General features: G+C 52.9%; 7 protein-coding genes across 7 annotated transcripts; 5 read left to right on the top strand and 2 right to left on the bottom strand.

Annotated features, from left to right (window-relative positions):
- Positions 1-10: 10 nt before the first annotated feature.
- J4E79_008248 (uncharacterized protein) lies at positions 11-700 on the top strand (the record flags this gene model as incomplete). Its single annotated transcript, XM_049357107.1, has 1 exon — positions 11-700. One exon carries the CDS (start codon positions 11-13, stop codon positions 698-700), a length of 690 nt encoding a protein of 229 aa, XP_049208471.1.
- A 205-nt stretch (positions 701-905) lies between these two features.
- Positions 906-2344, bottom strand: J4E79_008247 (uncharacterized protein; the record flags this gene model as incomplete). Its single annotated transcript, XM_049357106.1, has 3 exons — positions 906-1678; positions 1735-1929; positions 1993-2344. 3 exons carry the CDS (start codon positions 2342-2344, stop codon positions 906-908), a joined length of 1320 nt encoding a protein of 439 aa, XP_049208470.1.
- Positions 2345-3218: 874 nt separating this feature from the next.
- J4E79_008246 (uncharacterized protein) lies at positions 3219-4082 on the top strand (the record flags this gene model as incomplete). The annotated part of the gene is made up of 1 exon (XM_049357105.1): positions 3219-4082. One exon carries the CDS (start codon positions 3219-3221, stop codon positions 4080-4082), a length of 864 nt encoding a protein of 287 aa, XP_049208469.1.
- Positions 4083-4116: 34 nt separating this feature from the next.
- J4E79_008245 (uncharacterized protein) lies at positions 4117-5467 on the bottom strand (the record flags this gene model as incomplete). Its single annotated transcript, XM_049357104.1, has 2 exons — positions 4117-4725; positions 4787-5467. 2 exons carry the CDS (start codon positions 5465-5467, stop codon positions 4117-4119), a joined length of 1290 nt encoding a protein of 429 aa, XP_049208468.1.
- Positions 5468-7846: 2379 nt separating this feature from the next.
- J4E79_008244 (uncharacterized protein) lies at positions 7847-8716 on the top strand (the record flags this gene model as incomplete). The annotated part of the gene is made up of 1 exon (XM_049357103.1): positions 7847-8716. The coding sequence occupies one exon, from the start codon at positions 7847-7849 to the stop codon at positions 8714-8716; it is 870 nt and encodes a 289-aa protein (XP_049208467.1).
- Positions 8717-11613: 2897 nt separating this feature from the next.
- J4E79_008243 (uncharacterized protein) lies at positions 11614-12585 on the top strand (the record flags this gene model as incomplete). Its single annotated transcript, XM_049357102.1, has 3 exons — positions 11614-11884; positions 11932-11988; positions 12041-12585. 3 exons carry the CDS (start codon positions 11614-11616, stop codon positions 12583-12585), a joined length of 873 nt encoding a protein of 290 aa, XP_049208466.1.
- A 1155-nt stretch (positions 12586-13740) lies between these two features.
- J4E79_008242 (uncharacterized protein) lies at positions 13741-14124 on the top strand (the record flags this gene model as incomplete). Its single annotated transcript, XM_049357101.1, has 2 exons — positions 13741-13888; positions 13943-14124. The coding sequence occupies 2 exons, from the start codon at positions 13741-13743 to the stop codon at positions 14122-14124; spliced, it is 330 nt and encodes a 109-aa protein (XP_049208465.1).
- Between the last annotated feature and the right edge of the window lie 634 nt (positions 14125-14758).

Below are 14758 nucleotides of genomic sequence, written 5' to 3'. Positions count from 1 at the left end.
AAAAGCCATCATGACTTCTACCATCACCAAGCAAGCCACTTCTGGAAGCGCTGGCGCTCCTCCTCCAATTCCCGGCATCTGCACCTGCGACACCCCAAACACCTACCTCACACCCATAATTGGGTGCGTCAACCGCCGGTGCCGCCCCCGGTACTACCATCTCAGCTGTTTAGGGCTGAAAGATCGCCCTGTGCATTGGTCTTGTCCGTCCTGCGCGCCTCCCTCCAACAAGCGCAAGTCAGATGAGTCTGACGACGACATGCCGCGCAAGAGGCGCAAGATGGCTGAGCTCGTAGCCTTTGCCGCCGACGTTCCCCTTGCGGTCGTCGAGCAGCTTCTCGCTGAGGAGCCTGGCGCCGACAACGACGCAGAGAGTGTGGAGATTGAGGAGGCTGAGGACGATGTAGTCGCCGGGCTTCCTGCTGTTGGTGCCAGTGGAGACACACCAATCCTGGTTGCCGACGACGACGATGGTTCCGCCTCTGCTTCTGAGGACGGTTTCGAGGATGGCGGCGACGATGAGCCGGAGTCGGAGTCAAGCCGCTACTGCGTTCGAGACTGTCGTCGCGAGACTGGTGGGATGGTGGGGTGTGATGGGGAGGATTGCGCGGGCGAGTGGTTCCACTTTGCCTGCATCGGGATGACTTCCAAGACAATTCCAGAGGGAGAGTGGTTTTGCGATGATTGTGCTGGGGAGTGAGAAGGGGTGTTAACTTGCATCATGGGCAAGTCACAAGTTGTTTTACGGGTTGTTATCATTAGCTAGTTATGTCTACAGCGCAAGCAGTCAAGACACCATCAACCCGCACAGTCAGAATCCAATTCTCTTGTTAACGCCAGACTCCGCGCTAAGTCCAGCGAATTTCCAAAGCACAAGAAAGTCAGATGCACCTCTACTACTCACTCTAGTGGTCTGGGTAGATAGTATAGGTCTTCATAGGCACATCCGTAGGACCAGTGTACACGTAGTTCTCGTCAATCGTGAAAGTGCTCATTGCCTCAGCCCTGACAGCAGGGCCCAGGGTGCGCTTGCCAGGGTAGGTAGTTGTCTCAGCGTCATCAATGGTGATGGTCGTGGTCTCTGCGGGTAGGGTGTTGGGGATAGTGGTAGTTACGGTCACTACGCCAGACGTGTTAATGATGGTCGTGGTCGTAGTGTCAACGTATGTAGGTTCTCCTTCCACAGTGACAGTGACGTAATCAGCAGGCGCAATATACGGCTCGGCGCGCTTGTCGTAGTAGGATGTGACGGTTGTGTAGATGACGGACTGGAACTGGGAGGGCGTTGCGCCTGCGCTCTGGGACCTGGTAACAGTGACAGTGCCGGCGTGAGCAGTGGGAGTTGACCTGGTCCGAGTAACGGTTGTAGTGCCAGCATGTGCAGTCGGGTTTGCCGAACGGGTAACAGTGACCGTACCAACGTAAGACGCAGGATTTGCCGACTGAGTGACAGTGACAACACCAGCCGGGGTTCCAACAGCCACAGACTTGGACTTTGCAGAACGAGTGTGTGTGACAGTAGTAGTCATGTTGATTGTTCGATCACCATTGTCAATAGTAGTGGCGATATCCCTCCGTGAAATATCACTCCGTGAGACAAGCCTGGTGAAGGTCGTGTGCATGTGGTGGGTAGTGGTGACAGTCACGGTGACTTGCTTGACGGCGATCTTGTTGTATGCTGCGTACACTGATTAGTTTTGAGCTGGTACGTAGATGTATAGGCGAAGAACGTACCGTTGGAGCTGCGCATAGCAGTTTTGAAGGCCTCACCGTTGGCATCGGCGGGGCCAATGTGCTGACCGAAGTTTGTGCAAGAAGATGCATCCTCCGGCAGGGAGTAGAGGGCACATTGGGCGACGGCAATGGGAGCAGGATTGGGGCAAGCAGGTCCGGGAATCTGTGACGGGCTGCGCTGGATGTAGATGTTGACTACATAGAGGAAGATGATTAGCTTTGCTATATAATAACATCATGCCAAAGGGTACAACTTACAGGAGTCGCAGCCTTCATGGTTGTTGCAGAGTTCGGCGCAAGCCTCCGGGCTGTATGAGTCCAGTTGAACGTACAGCATGTACCTGTTGGACGAGAAGGCACAGTTTGCGTTCTTCATGGTGGCAGTGTAGCCGGCAGGAATTGGGGCCGTCAAGGCCAACTCGTCGTACTTCTCGTCATCTGTGAAAGCCGAGAGAGCGTTGGAGGATGGCTCCGGGGCAGTGCTGTCACCGAGAGGCGCACAGAGGGGTTCGGAACGGGGGGCAGGTGTGGCAAAGATGGCGGATGCGGCAGAGGTGACGAAAGGAGGGACGACAGCGGCGAAGACCGCACCGAAGAAAAAGAAGAACATGGTGATGATGGAGGAGGGCTTCATCATCTTGTATGTTGCTTGACCCTTAGGTCAGAATGAAGGATGAGAAAAGGTTGCTAGAGAAGAAACTCTGAATCTTGAGGATGTAAAGAAGTTGGTTGTTGCTATGTTAGAATGGGGAAGTCACCTTCTTATACTGACGGACGAGCTTTCAAATCAAGTAGGAAGCATTGATGATTGCATGAAGGGGACATGGTGCCACAGACTACATTTTGATCATGATGAGATATATTCGATGTATTGAGCCCAGAATGAGGGTTTGCATTACACGATGATACCTTGCCCCGCGAGATACATCCATTAAGAAGCTTTGAAGCTCTGTTGTCCACCGCATTCTTCTCTCGACATTCGGAACGGGTGATTCGTGTGGTTGACCATTGTCATCGCGGGCGATGATCGACACCCATAACGGGCTAGATCGGAGCATATGACATGGGTATACGGGCAAGAATGCGCGATTGAATTGACTCTGTTGAGAAGGGCCTCGCGATTTTATGATCGGCGCGAATGATCGAATAACACGCGATTATCGAAGGGCTGTATGGAGAAGGGTCTATGTGTGATGGGGCGTACGCGTCCAGAGCTGCCGGCTGTCCGGCGTCGGAGAGCGCTAGCGTGCCGAATGGGCAGGAGCCGCACTGCCACGTGAGGGACCCTTTCACACTCAGGCACGCTTTCTGAAACGTTATCCCATAGGTTTCCGTGCACTCCCTTAGCTGGAAGGGGCTGTGTACCCCGCTTCCCAACGAAACAACCTCAGCTCAGCTCAGCTCAGCTCACTTGGTGTAAGGCCGCGATCAGCAGCATCTACAATCGTCGCTCCTACATCACTCTGGCCTGCCTTGTAGCTGGTATGGTCACCATGATGCCTGCGCTAAATCTACCTCCCGAATCCAAGGTTCCGCCACGTCTAGGCTCTGATCCCTTGCCGCAAGATGGACAATTCCGCGTCCCTACTCTGCGACCGTGGGACCGCGGGTCTCACCACCCCACCTACACCATGGACCTTGCCATCCGGTCCATGAACATCACTACCCTAGCCGATCTTCATGGTCTGACTGTCATCCCGCAAATATACCAAATGCTCTTCTATCGTACTCGCGAATTTGCCGCGACCGTGCACAAGCTGGTGGACGTCGCGCCAGCATCGTGGGCAGAGGCGGCATGTTTACTGGTGGATTGGGGTGTTAATGTTCTGCGACACAACGACGTTGGACTGGAGCGGTTCCTACACAGTCAACGCGAGAGTCTGTATTGGATTCTGGATGATGCGCTGTTGACGATTTGTGTGGATCAGTGGGATCCACCATCCTCGCATTCTACCCAACCGCGCACATCTGCATCATCAACCCCCAAACTCATTGCTTGGGACAAAGCTACGGCACCGGTAACGCTAGCGTTGTCAAGGGCTAGTGATCTACTCCCCATATGGGCCGCGCAAGATCTGCAAGATTGGGAGAGGTGGGGATTTGCCCGCTCGTACACTGTGGCTCAGCACATGACCGCTGGCTGGTTCCGTCGATCCACAAAGTTCCTGCACGAAAGCAGCAGGATATACGAGATTTGGAGGACTATGAGGCAATGGGGCGGTGGCCAGCTTCCTACTGAGCTGGCGACTGTCATTATGGAAGATATAGCAAAGTCTGAGAAGCTTCCGATGGGTGACCTGCGGTTGCATTATTTCCCCAAGGGCAAGTCGAGAGCGCAGCTGATATAAGCGAGTGTTACGTTTGTTCTACCTAGAGCGTGTTCTACATCGGTGCGCCTCCTTCCAGTCCTCCATCCTCGGTACCTTGGGCATTTGCTGAAGCCAAGATAGCCAGCACATCCTCCTTCTCGCCCATACCTTCCATCGCTCCGAACACGTCGGTCATGGTGCGCTCCGCTACTTTCTCAATTTCCTTTTGCTCCGTAACACCTACTTCGTTCAGCGTACTCGGCAACCCAAGGCTTCTCACAAAGTTGGCCACCGCATCCGCAAGGCTTGGCTCGTCGCTTTCAAGGACCTTGTTCCAGATTCCCAGCACGCGTTGCTGTACCTCTCTCTGCTTCTCCGACTTCGAGGCATTGTACCGTAGAACAGGGGCGAGCATGACACAAGACGTGACGCCGTGCATAACGCCGCATACACTTCCCAGCTGATGTCCAATGGCGTGCGAAAGCCCCATCGGAACGCTCCACAGTATGAGACCCATCATCGCGTTCCTAGAACCTATCTGGCAATTTCCGATTCCATCGAGCAGCTCGGATCGGTTGCTGTCGCTTTCGCCGTTTTTGTAGTTTCTCAGCCCTTTCAATAGGATTACAAGCGCATCTTCCATATGGTGAAAAACCTCTCGGGTGCACTTAGCGTTGAGCATCTGTTGATGACACAGTGTCAATACAGTCTCTACCTTGCGAAACTCCGAGGGCAGTACATACCGTTTCGACGCAATGATCTATCGCGCGCATCCCGCTCGACAGCCACAACTTCCGAGGCGATGTGGACGCTACTTCAGGATCCAGGAGGATGAGGTCTGGTGCTGCATGCTCACTTGCGAAATGCTGCTTCTTTTTTGTTTTGGGGTTCGTTGCAGATGAATTGTTGTTCCATTCGCTTGCGGATAGACTCGTCGGTACGAGGATGAGTTTTGTCGTTGGGTCCTTTAGATCAATTGCACTTCCCTTCTTTTGGTCTACCAAGGATTCCATGGCCTCAACTGTGAGGTTGTCTGGAGCGAGATTCGCGTGCATCAAGCGACCGATCTTGCTTGCATCCGAGTAGCTGCTACTTCCTATACTGATCAGACAATCTGCGTTCTTTTCCTGAAACAGTCTGGCGATCTCCAGTACGTCTTCGTATGGAGAGTGAGCGCCGACCCCCGACTTGGTCCCTACAACAAACGAGCCCAGCTTTTCTTTCAGCTTCTCGACAATATCCGTGTTCTCGTGAAGCGCCTTCGAGTGCACTATGAGGATGCGCTGGCAGCTCCATGTACCAATCGCGTCGACAATATCGTCTAAGTAGTTGGAGTTGAGTATGGCATTGTGACCCTTCCGAGCGGGGACTGGAAGTTGCTGAATCGTTCGCCTTTTGCAACAATAATCGCTGTAGTCGGACATGTTGTTAAATATGATAAGAACGCCGTTTCTTCTGTTGTATCAAGCAGTCCAAATAGTGAATAGATGTTATTCGAGCTGGAAGCCTTTGGGGCGTCGCATGTTGTTCCCTGACGAGCGTCTTACCTCATACCTGCTCAACCCCGCCGTCATAATGTGCAACCCCACTTGTTACTACGATGCTCACGAAGCATGTATACTGCATTGGATACAGATTGCGTGCTTCAATGCCTCTACCTTTCTGGATTGGTCGGTGGCCTTCAATCGAGATTCATTGCTTGCTAGGCCTGCGGCGTATTGCTCCGCCAATGGTACCCAGGTGGACTGACCTTCCGGTATGAGGAGACTCGCTTTCAGGAACCATTTGCAGAGCAAATGAGAAATACCTTTAAGCTGTATACGGAGCGAAACAGCGAATGCTCATGGTACCTGGGGTTGCTCGTACTCGCAGGACCCCGTTGTGGTGGTCATAGCTCCACCCAGCGATGAAGGTTCGCGACAAGGGGCAGTGCCGCTGTCGGGATCGCATATCCTCCTGTGGAGGGGCGTATCGGATCGCATCGGCACCATCGACATTAAGGAAGCTGCGAGCGGCATAACTTTAATATATGCTCTGACAGAGGTCACCACAGAGCGTTGGTGATAGTGTTCTGGTGGGCGATCAGAGGTATCGAGGAGGGAAGCCGCGATCACAACACGCTAGGACGCGGCGGGTTTTACGCGTACCTAGGTATCGGCTGCAACGCCACGTTGGTCTTGACAATGAACATGAGTAGCCGTTATATCCTTCTTCCAATGATCCTCAGATCTTGCATCATCAGCGCGAGATGTACATGCCAAACTGGGCTCCGCGGAACGGGCTTGCGCAGCTCGCGCGTTTTGAAATCCCTCCAGCCGTCGCAAGTCGCGAGTCGAAACAACATTACGCTCTGCTTTTCTAGTTTCACCAACCTCTTATTGACCAACAGCATTGGGTATCGAGTCATATTTGAGTAGCACAAATCTAGCATCACATGTTTGTCGCTGCTGTAAGTCCTCTAGAACGCACTAATGAGGCGAAGAGTCCTTTTGAGCAGGTTATGATGTACACACATCTGTACTACGACTATAAGATGTTTCTGACCCCTCGCGTCGCCAAACAGGCAGCCTAGAACACAAAGCTCATCAAGCCTGGCTTACGAGCTCCGGAGTCTGTGTGCGTCTGAGATAGTTGCTCATTGCAACCGACAATCGTGGTCCCAGAGGGCCGCATTCCCAACGAACTCCACGATCATCTCTATTCATCACTAACTTTCATAACCAGTTTCGCATTGCTTGCAGTATACTTAGTCTGAAGTATTGCTCCGTCCTGCTCCCAGAATGTCGAGGTAGCAGGTTATCGTGAATGAATCTCCAGGAAGGGGCGATCGTGTTATTCCAGAAGTATCGTGTCCAATCAGCCGGATATCATCGAAGAAGCCACCGACAGCTTGCATTTCTCCTCAAATACACGGTGTACAGTCGAAGTAAGGTACCCGTCGCGACCCTTCCCCATGCTGAGTCGCAAGCCTTACGCCCCTGACATGCCGTTGCGACACGGCCAACAAACCAAGGAAGCAGGCACACCTCATCTCGTCAACACGTCTAATTGCCCTTTCTTCTACATCTACGCGTCACCTCCGTTCTAGTCACCGCGGAGCGACAGTATTGACTCCTAGCGCGCGGCGTTATCATACTTCGCTTAGCACCCCGCATCCATCGAGTCTTGACATCACGCTCGACGACCCGCCATCTCGGACCAAGACGACCATCTCTGCCAACCTCTCCACATGCTGATGTCAGGCACGGTCCTGCAATGCACCCCAGACAGCGCTAATGCGGACCGGGCGAATATCCGAACGTTTGCTGGCCTGTAAAAGGCTTGTTTGCAAGGTTTCGCTGCAGACTCCGCTGCGTTTCAAGCTTTCGCCAATCTCATGACCGGCAATAGCTGCGTATTGCCACGAGGCAAGCGACGAGCAGCTAACGGCACGATTTATCCGTTGGCACAGCACAGATGGGGCTTGTTGGATGCATCGAGGCGGCTGGAATGCGCACGCGAGGGCATGCTGGCTCTGTTGTTGCGGCGGAGGAATGAGCCGTGTTAGCTCGGCTGGAGGCGTCCATGAGATGGGTGTTGTTGGTGGAGGAAGCGAAGGATATGACAGTTACTGATGTCACCTTGGTGACAAGCTCAGGGGCGTCTATTGGGAGGAGGGCTAACGTATTGTTTGCATGCCTGACGAGGCGTGTGTTGATCATTGAATTGGTATAAGAGACGAAAGGGTAGTCTCTGTCACCTGCAGTCAAGCACCTGCATCTTCAACACCTTCGCTCCTCAGACACCAATCGCCAAACTACAAGATGCTGTCCAAGTCTTTCTCCCTTCTCGCCTTTGGCGCTCTGGCATACGCCCAGGAGCAGGTCCAAGAGGGTGCTCCTGCGCCGGTCGTCCTCGCGACCGCAAAGTCTGGTGTCATTCCCGCCACTCCAACCGCCACTCCATTCACTGGCGTCGACACAATCCAGGGAGCCATCGTCTCTCCCCTTCCGCCTGCGCCTGGCTACCTCCCAGGTGAGACTGGTGGTCTCGAGGGTACTGCAACCGCGTCTTCCAACCAGCCCTCAGCCACCTACCGCGCCACCATGCCAGAGGTGCAATACAACCCCTTCGTGGGCAGCACCATCTCCGGTTCCATCCAAGCTGTGGGTGGTGCAGGTGGTGTCAACTTCACCGTCGACCTGACCAACCTACCCGACCAAGCGCAATTCGGCCCATTCGCCTGGCACATCCACGCCATGCCCGTCCCCTCCGACGGAAACTGCACAGCAACTATGGGCCACTTGGACCCTACAAACCGTGGCGAGCTCGTCATGTGCGACTCCGCGCAGCCTGAGACGTGCCAGGTTGGTGACTTGGCTGGAAAGCACGGCGGCAAGATCATGACGGAAGGAAGTTTCACTACTAGCTTTGTCGACCCGTACCTCAGTGTTGAGCAGGGCAGTGCTGGATTCTTCGGTGGATTGGCGTTTGTCTTGCACACTGGCAACACTACGAGGATTACTTGCGCGAACTTTGAGATGGTCGGTGGCAACGGTACTTCTCCCAATGGCACCATGGCCATGCCCAGCCCCACTAGCAGCGACCCAGCTGAGTACACTGGTGCTGCTACCAAGCTTGGTGGAGGTGCTGCTGCTCTTGCGGCCGGTGTCTTTGCCGCGATGATGCTGTAGATAGTGGTACTATTTGATTGTTCAGTCATAGAACTATACCAATAATGTAATACATGTCCCACACAAATGAATGCGTAGTATCGAGACATGGATCCTGTTATGAACGGGGTTAGAGAGCATTGCGCCACGTTGTACAAGAAAGAACTTAGTCAGACAATCGACGGAATTGTATAGTGATCCATATCCGTAAGTATTTCCATTAGGCAATAGCCTCCCCAGTAACGCCGGCATCTGTCTTGTTGCCCCATGCTGGGTGTATAGTACTTTTGCACTCTTTGTTGCAACTGTAGCGCTCACATACCCAGTATCTGGGACCACTCCCCAGTCTCCTACCACATTCCAAGACTGCGCACGTCTTCCACTCTCCTCCATCGCTTTTCAATCCCTTCTTCAGCAACCTCACCGCGCTTTCTGCCTTTCGCATGGCAAGTTCTTCACTGTCCACCTGACTGCAAGTACGACAGAGTCGCGTAGTAGTCTGAGATAGCCTCATCTCCGTGTAGTACGCGTGTCTGTTAAAAAATCCCCAAAACGCTCTTTGTTGTCGAATAGAAAGGCGCTTTACACAGTCGCAGGTCGGGTTTCCCTTCGCTCGACTTCTACGATTGCGAGAATTGCGAACGATGTGTGTATGGTAGCACGATGCGCAGTATAGGACGCAATCCTCGAGATGATGAAGTGCAGGCGCATGTGGCATATAAGAAAACTCTTCACACCCTTCACATATCTGATTCGTGCAGCCCCAGCAGGTGTTCTTCTCGCCAGGGCCGCACGTGTAGCGCCTGAAGATACCAAGTCGGCTTGAGACATCGTTCGAAGGTAGGACTGATTCGCGGACTGATTTTGAGACTGATGATAGGCTGGCGATATCGGTGTAGTGCAGATCTTTGGCGACCATGATCAACATGTCGTAGACAGCCAGAAATCGTGAAAGCTCGTTTTGAGTACCACCGCTACCTTGACATGGTAGAACAGTATCACCACTGTTACTCGCGTGCTTTATGCGCTCTGTCAACATCATTTCGATCTTTTGCTCCGCCCCTATCGTAGCCTTCGTGACGTACCGACGGGCTGATCGCACCGGGGCTTTGAAGTCCATCGGTAGGTAACGGAAGAACAAGATCGGGGTGTAGATCAGAACACCATACACCAAGAGCGCTGGCCACTTGAACATGCAAGCGAAGCAACCCCTGTGCATTTTGAGGATTTCTTTTACCATGTCGAGAATGGACTCGCCGTTCTTTCTCAACTCCAAAATACCAACGGGGAACGCAAGGATACCTATGAACGACACGAGGGCGTACAAAAAGCTGTGGTAGTCAGCAAGGCCCATCTATCCACGAATATACGGCTTACGTTAGCGCAACACCATATTGTGCCTCCTCCACGAATTCCAAGCACATGGCAGTCGAAGTCGCCGTTGTCCCGTTGAGTCTTCCGGCAGCAGCGAAAAAGCTCTCATTCGTGCCAATGGGTCGCTGCAATTCGAGGCCCGCTTTGTCGTGACAAGCTTTTGGATTAAGAGGTATGTATCCAACCTGGTAGTTTGTAGCCGTCGCCAGAAAGACGGTAATCGTAGTGTCGACAATCGTGAAAGGTAAGTTCAGTGGAGGGAAGCATACCAGCGCAGGCCACCAACAGGCCAAGTTCCAGATCCATAAGATAAAGCCCCATTTGTCCGCAAGCCTTTCGCCAGCTAGCATGGACGTGCCGTAGATACCGTCGTGAAGTTCGGGATTGATCCTGATCAACTCGTGGTGGTCGGACGCGGCGACCCAGTAAATTATCGCGGGTGAGAACAGGGCGAAACGAATAACAGCAATGAGCGCGGTCGCGTTTGTCCAAAAGTGAGAGTGTACTGCCATAATGGGGAAACGATAAGTTGATGTCAAGGTTGGCTTGGTGGGTGTAATTGCGGATCCGTAGCCGGAAGTTCACCACAATTCAATCATTGAAGCCATCGCGAGTTATAAAGGTAGCAGATGGTGCCTGGCGCACAAGGCTGAGCGGCTGAGTCTTTGACAGACCTCGGGACGCAAGCCACCACGGCAGTTTCTTCCAGAGGTGTGCATGAAACTGTGGGAAAGAGGTTTGGCGTCGGAGGCTTGTACTGCGAAGCTCTGAATTTCGCGAAGAAGCAGCTGCGGTCAGCCATAATGGCATAGTCGGAAGGCTGCCAAGGTCCGGTGAACAGCAACACCATGACGGGCAAGGCTGTGATTCGGTCATTTGCACGCATGCTCGTATTCGTCACCCCTTGCGAGCGACATCGCAACAGCCTTACTCTCATTCAGATGTGCGAGGCATTCCACGCATGGCGAGTAGTGGCCTTGGGAATGCGAGTCGCGAATGACGTAGTTGCACCTGCGGGACCAAGCCGGTGCAGAGTTCTCAGTGGCTTTGACCGCACGTTGCCCGTCACGATGCCGCTGTCATTTTGCTAGCAGAAACTATGCGCATATTCAAGGGTGTAGTAAACGGTTGTCGACAAGGTAAGGGTGTCGCGCAAGATGAGGTGTTGAGTTGTGGTAGTGCTTCCCTGGCCAGGCTAGTAGTGCACGGCTCGAACCGCCGCCGGTGGGTCGCGATTTCCATGGCAACGGCGGGTGTTTATCGATGCCACCAGGCTCTCCCACGCCAACTGTCGGCCAGCTCAAGAAGGTCCAAGCCTGAATCTTGCGGCCCACACAGGCGTAGAATATTGCTTACTCCGCACTTTGGACCTCTTAGCTGCATGTATGTAACCCCCCATCCCGCCTTCCCCTACCGCCTTCTGCACCTCCAACGCTTGATCTCAACAACATCTGGACTGCATCCTTAGTCGCAGCATATATTAACACTGGTTGATAGAGCTGTCGCTACTGTTTTTGCACCGGTAAATTCAGATCAATTTCACAATGGAAGCTCTACTCTCCCTCGCATTCGACAACATAGCGTCCAAGGATACGCAGAAGATTCGCAAAGGGTTGCGCCAGATCGAGGGCATGTTGGCGCAAATATGTCTTTCAAGCGGCAAGCCACGAAACTCACCACCGGGTCACCGACGGAACGCCTCTGCGCTCAATTTGGGAGATCAACAACAGCCAACGCCGAAGAAGCTGGGACAGTTATCAGACGATCTTGCCTTTCGCGAGTTCTTTCGGCTGCAAGAGGGATTCGAGTGGAATGGTGAGTTGGGAACTTGCAACAATGCCAGTATATACTAACAATTATAGTTGTAACACGGGTAGCCGACTGTCTGGATCGACTGCTGGGCATGGGAAGCAGTAAGGGTAAGAGGCCCGACTGGAAAATGCCGAACACCAACTAACTAACTACCGATAGATGGCCAAAACGACATCCTCATCCTCTCCTCGTTATCGAATATTCAGGGTCTTCTCCTGCTGCACCCGCCATCGCGCATCATCTTCGGTCGCGAAGTTTACATGAACGTCCTCCTCGACCTGCTCGACCCCTACAACTGCCCCGCCATCCAATCCCAAGCCCTCCTCGTCCTAGTCACCGCGCTTCTTGCGACACCACAGAACACGCGAGTGTTTGAGCATATGGACGGCCTGCTCACCGTGACCAGCCTGTTCAAGGACGAAGAGACTACACAAAACGTCAAAGTCAAGCTGCTGGAATTCCTATACTTTTACCTCATGCCCGAGATCCCAGGTTCTGGCCCGCATCGGAGTCCTAGCAAGCTGACCAGTGCTTTCGAGCGGCGGGGTAGCACTGCGACTGGCGACGATGGCGGAGGTGCGACCAGAAAGCACATTCGGTCACAAGAGGAGAAGCAGAACATGCTGGGACGGTACCTCCCCAACGTGGATGACCTTGTCGAGGACCTCCAAGAGACCGCGCCGTTCAACAGCGTCGCGTGCTGAGAGTCCCATCAGCGCCACCAGTTATCACCGTTGATGACTACACACATTTCCTTTGTCCGCCAATTTGGCCTGTCCATATACTATTACCACTGTACCTTCCCTTACTGTTTTGTTCTGTTCAGCGAGGCGTCAAGGAAACTCGGGATTATTGTAACCATGCGTCTCCTACCCACAGCTAAGGCTGGCCTCCTTTTGTGTTTGGCATTTTTGCAAATTGGAAAGACTCGTCGCTTCATTGCGTATCGCAGCCGATACATTCGCTGTACATCATGTTCGCCATGCGTTGCATGGTACTTGGGCGTCTCTGGTAGGCCAGCGTTCGTCTCAGAGTGGTCGTTCAGACGGACTACACCCCAGTCCGGCTCTCATTAAATTAAATAATATCAGAATGTCACATCTGACACCGTATGTTCGACGTTGAGCGCTGTGTTGAGCCATTACGGGTTGAGATCAGCGAGGCGAGCGAAGGCGATGGGACGCGCCGCTCGCTTACGTGCAGTTCAATACGATGTGCTAACGTAGAATGTTTCCTGTCTTGCGCACTGTGTGCAACATGAAGACAGGAGCAGTAAATGCTAATGTCATGCTTAATATACAGGTCTACGCCTGATTGGTGTATCTACACGCAACGTTGACCGCGAATGACTAACTACGTCAACCAGTAAGCCTGCTACGACGAGCTAGGAAGCTAACCAGGAAAGCAGTTTTTATCAGTTCCTGCAGTTCATTACCTGTACACCCCATTTCCCCCAAACGAGGTATCCAGCAACAAGCAACCGATACCATCATCCTCAAACAGGAAGACCTACGTCAAGATGGAGCTGGCCTAAGGAGAGCATCCGTATCCAGATCGCTGCTATGAGTAAGTTGTGCGACGCGAAACAGATTACCTTGACAACTTTAGAAGGTTACACCACTTCGGTCCTTGAAGGTGCACAATATTCTCAGCTTCCAGCTACCACGAACAAGGTAATCGTCAGATAATGTCGTATTGCTAACGCATGCTGCTGCACTGTGAGAAGAACCATGAAGATCCCGACTTGAACCTGAAGACAGCACTCAGGTATAAAACCTCATCTTTCTCCCCTCCAAAACCAAGCATCAATCTACCCAGCCTCAACACAACCACACTTCACACCAGCGCCAACAAGCAGAATGCAGTTCCTCTACGCCCTTCTTCCCCTCCTTCCCCTCGCAGCCGCCAATGGCCGAATTCGCTTCAACTCCTTCGACCACCCCGGCTGCCAAGGTTTCGAAGAGAACTACGACCTCAACCCCGCTGTGGTGAAGGGAAACTTCCCAGGTAAGCTCCGAACATCGCTGACGACGTGATATCATGCTCTAACAATGTGCAAAGGACCCCGCGGGTCCATCCAGATGTTGGTCACGTCTCCTGGATGCCATCTTACGCTTTACACCGGCCCCAATCAGTCCCAGACCAACGGCGGCAATCTTAGGATCGACACTGGCGTGGCGGCTTGCTTCTCGAACCCCAATGGATTTGAGGATTATCTCAGCTTCGGCTACTACTGCGATTAGATGATGGTGGAACGGAGAGAATAGGAGACCGATGAGTGGACGTTGCCCGATTGCTGAGCCGCTCTTTTCTTAGTAGATCGGGCCGTGGAAAAGGAAGAGTAAAGGGTAGTGGAAGTTGAGAGTGAGGCAATGAAATTCTGTCAGCACTTGAACTGATTTGCTTTTGACTTGAGAACCCATGTTGACTGTTCAAAAGTACTCCCCCGTGGCCTGATCAAACTGGGCTGCGAGTGTACCTAGGCCTCTCTAGTAGGCCGGTGTTGTGGCTAAAATGTCGCAGGGCTACTAGACACTGCTCTCTGGTTCTCGTTGATATGTAAGAATGTAACATGTTACGAAGGGTCTTGGGTGCCCATGTCCTCTGCGCGGATTCGTCCATGCGCTCATGCTTCCCAATATGGTTTCCGCAAACTCCTGGTCAATGTTGAATTGAGTCGCAAGCATACCTGGGTGATGCCCAGGTGTAATCCGCTGCCATAGTTTGTGAGAGCCCTAGGAGAACGACGTGCTGAGAAGACCGTGCAGCATGATGACGGTAGAGTTCTATACGTGAACGCTATACAAAGAAACTGTTTCAACAGTATACGGAGTATCCGGGAGCAGATTGAGGCGGCAGGATGCCCAGGCGTGGATG

This window comes from Alternaria viburni, assembly GCF_023758015.1.
Source record: "Alternaria viburni strain BMP 2772 chromosome Unknown scaffold_19, whole genome shotgun sequence".
Lineage (NCBI taxonomy): Eukaryota > Fungi > Ascomycota > Dothideomycetes > Pleosporales > Pleosporaceae > Alternaria > Alternaria viburni.
Note: the sequence above shows the minus strand (reverse complement) of the source record. Positions and strands in the feature narration are given on the sequence as shown.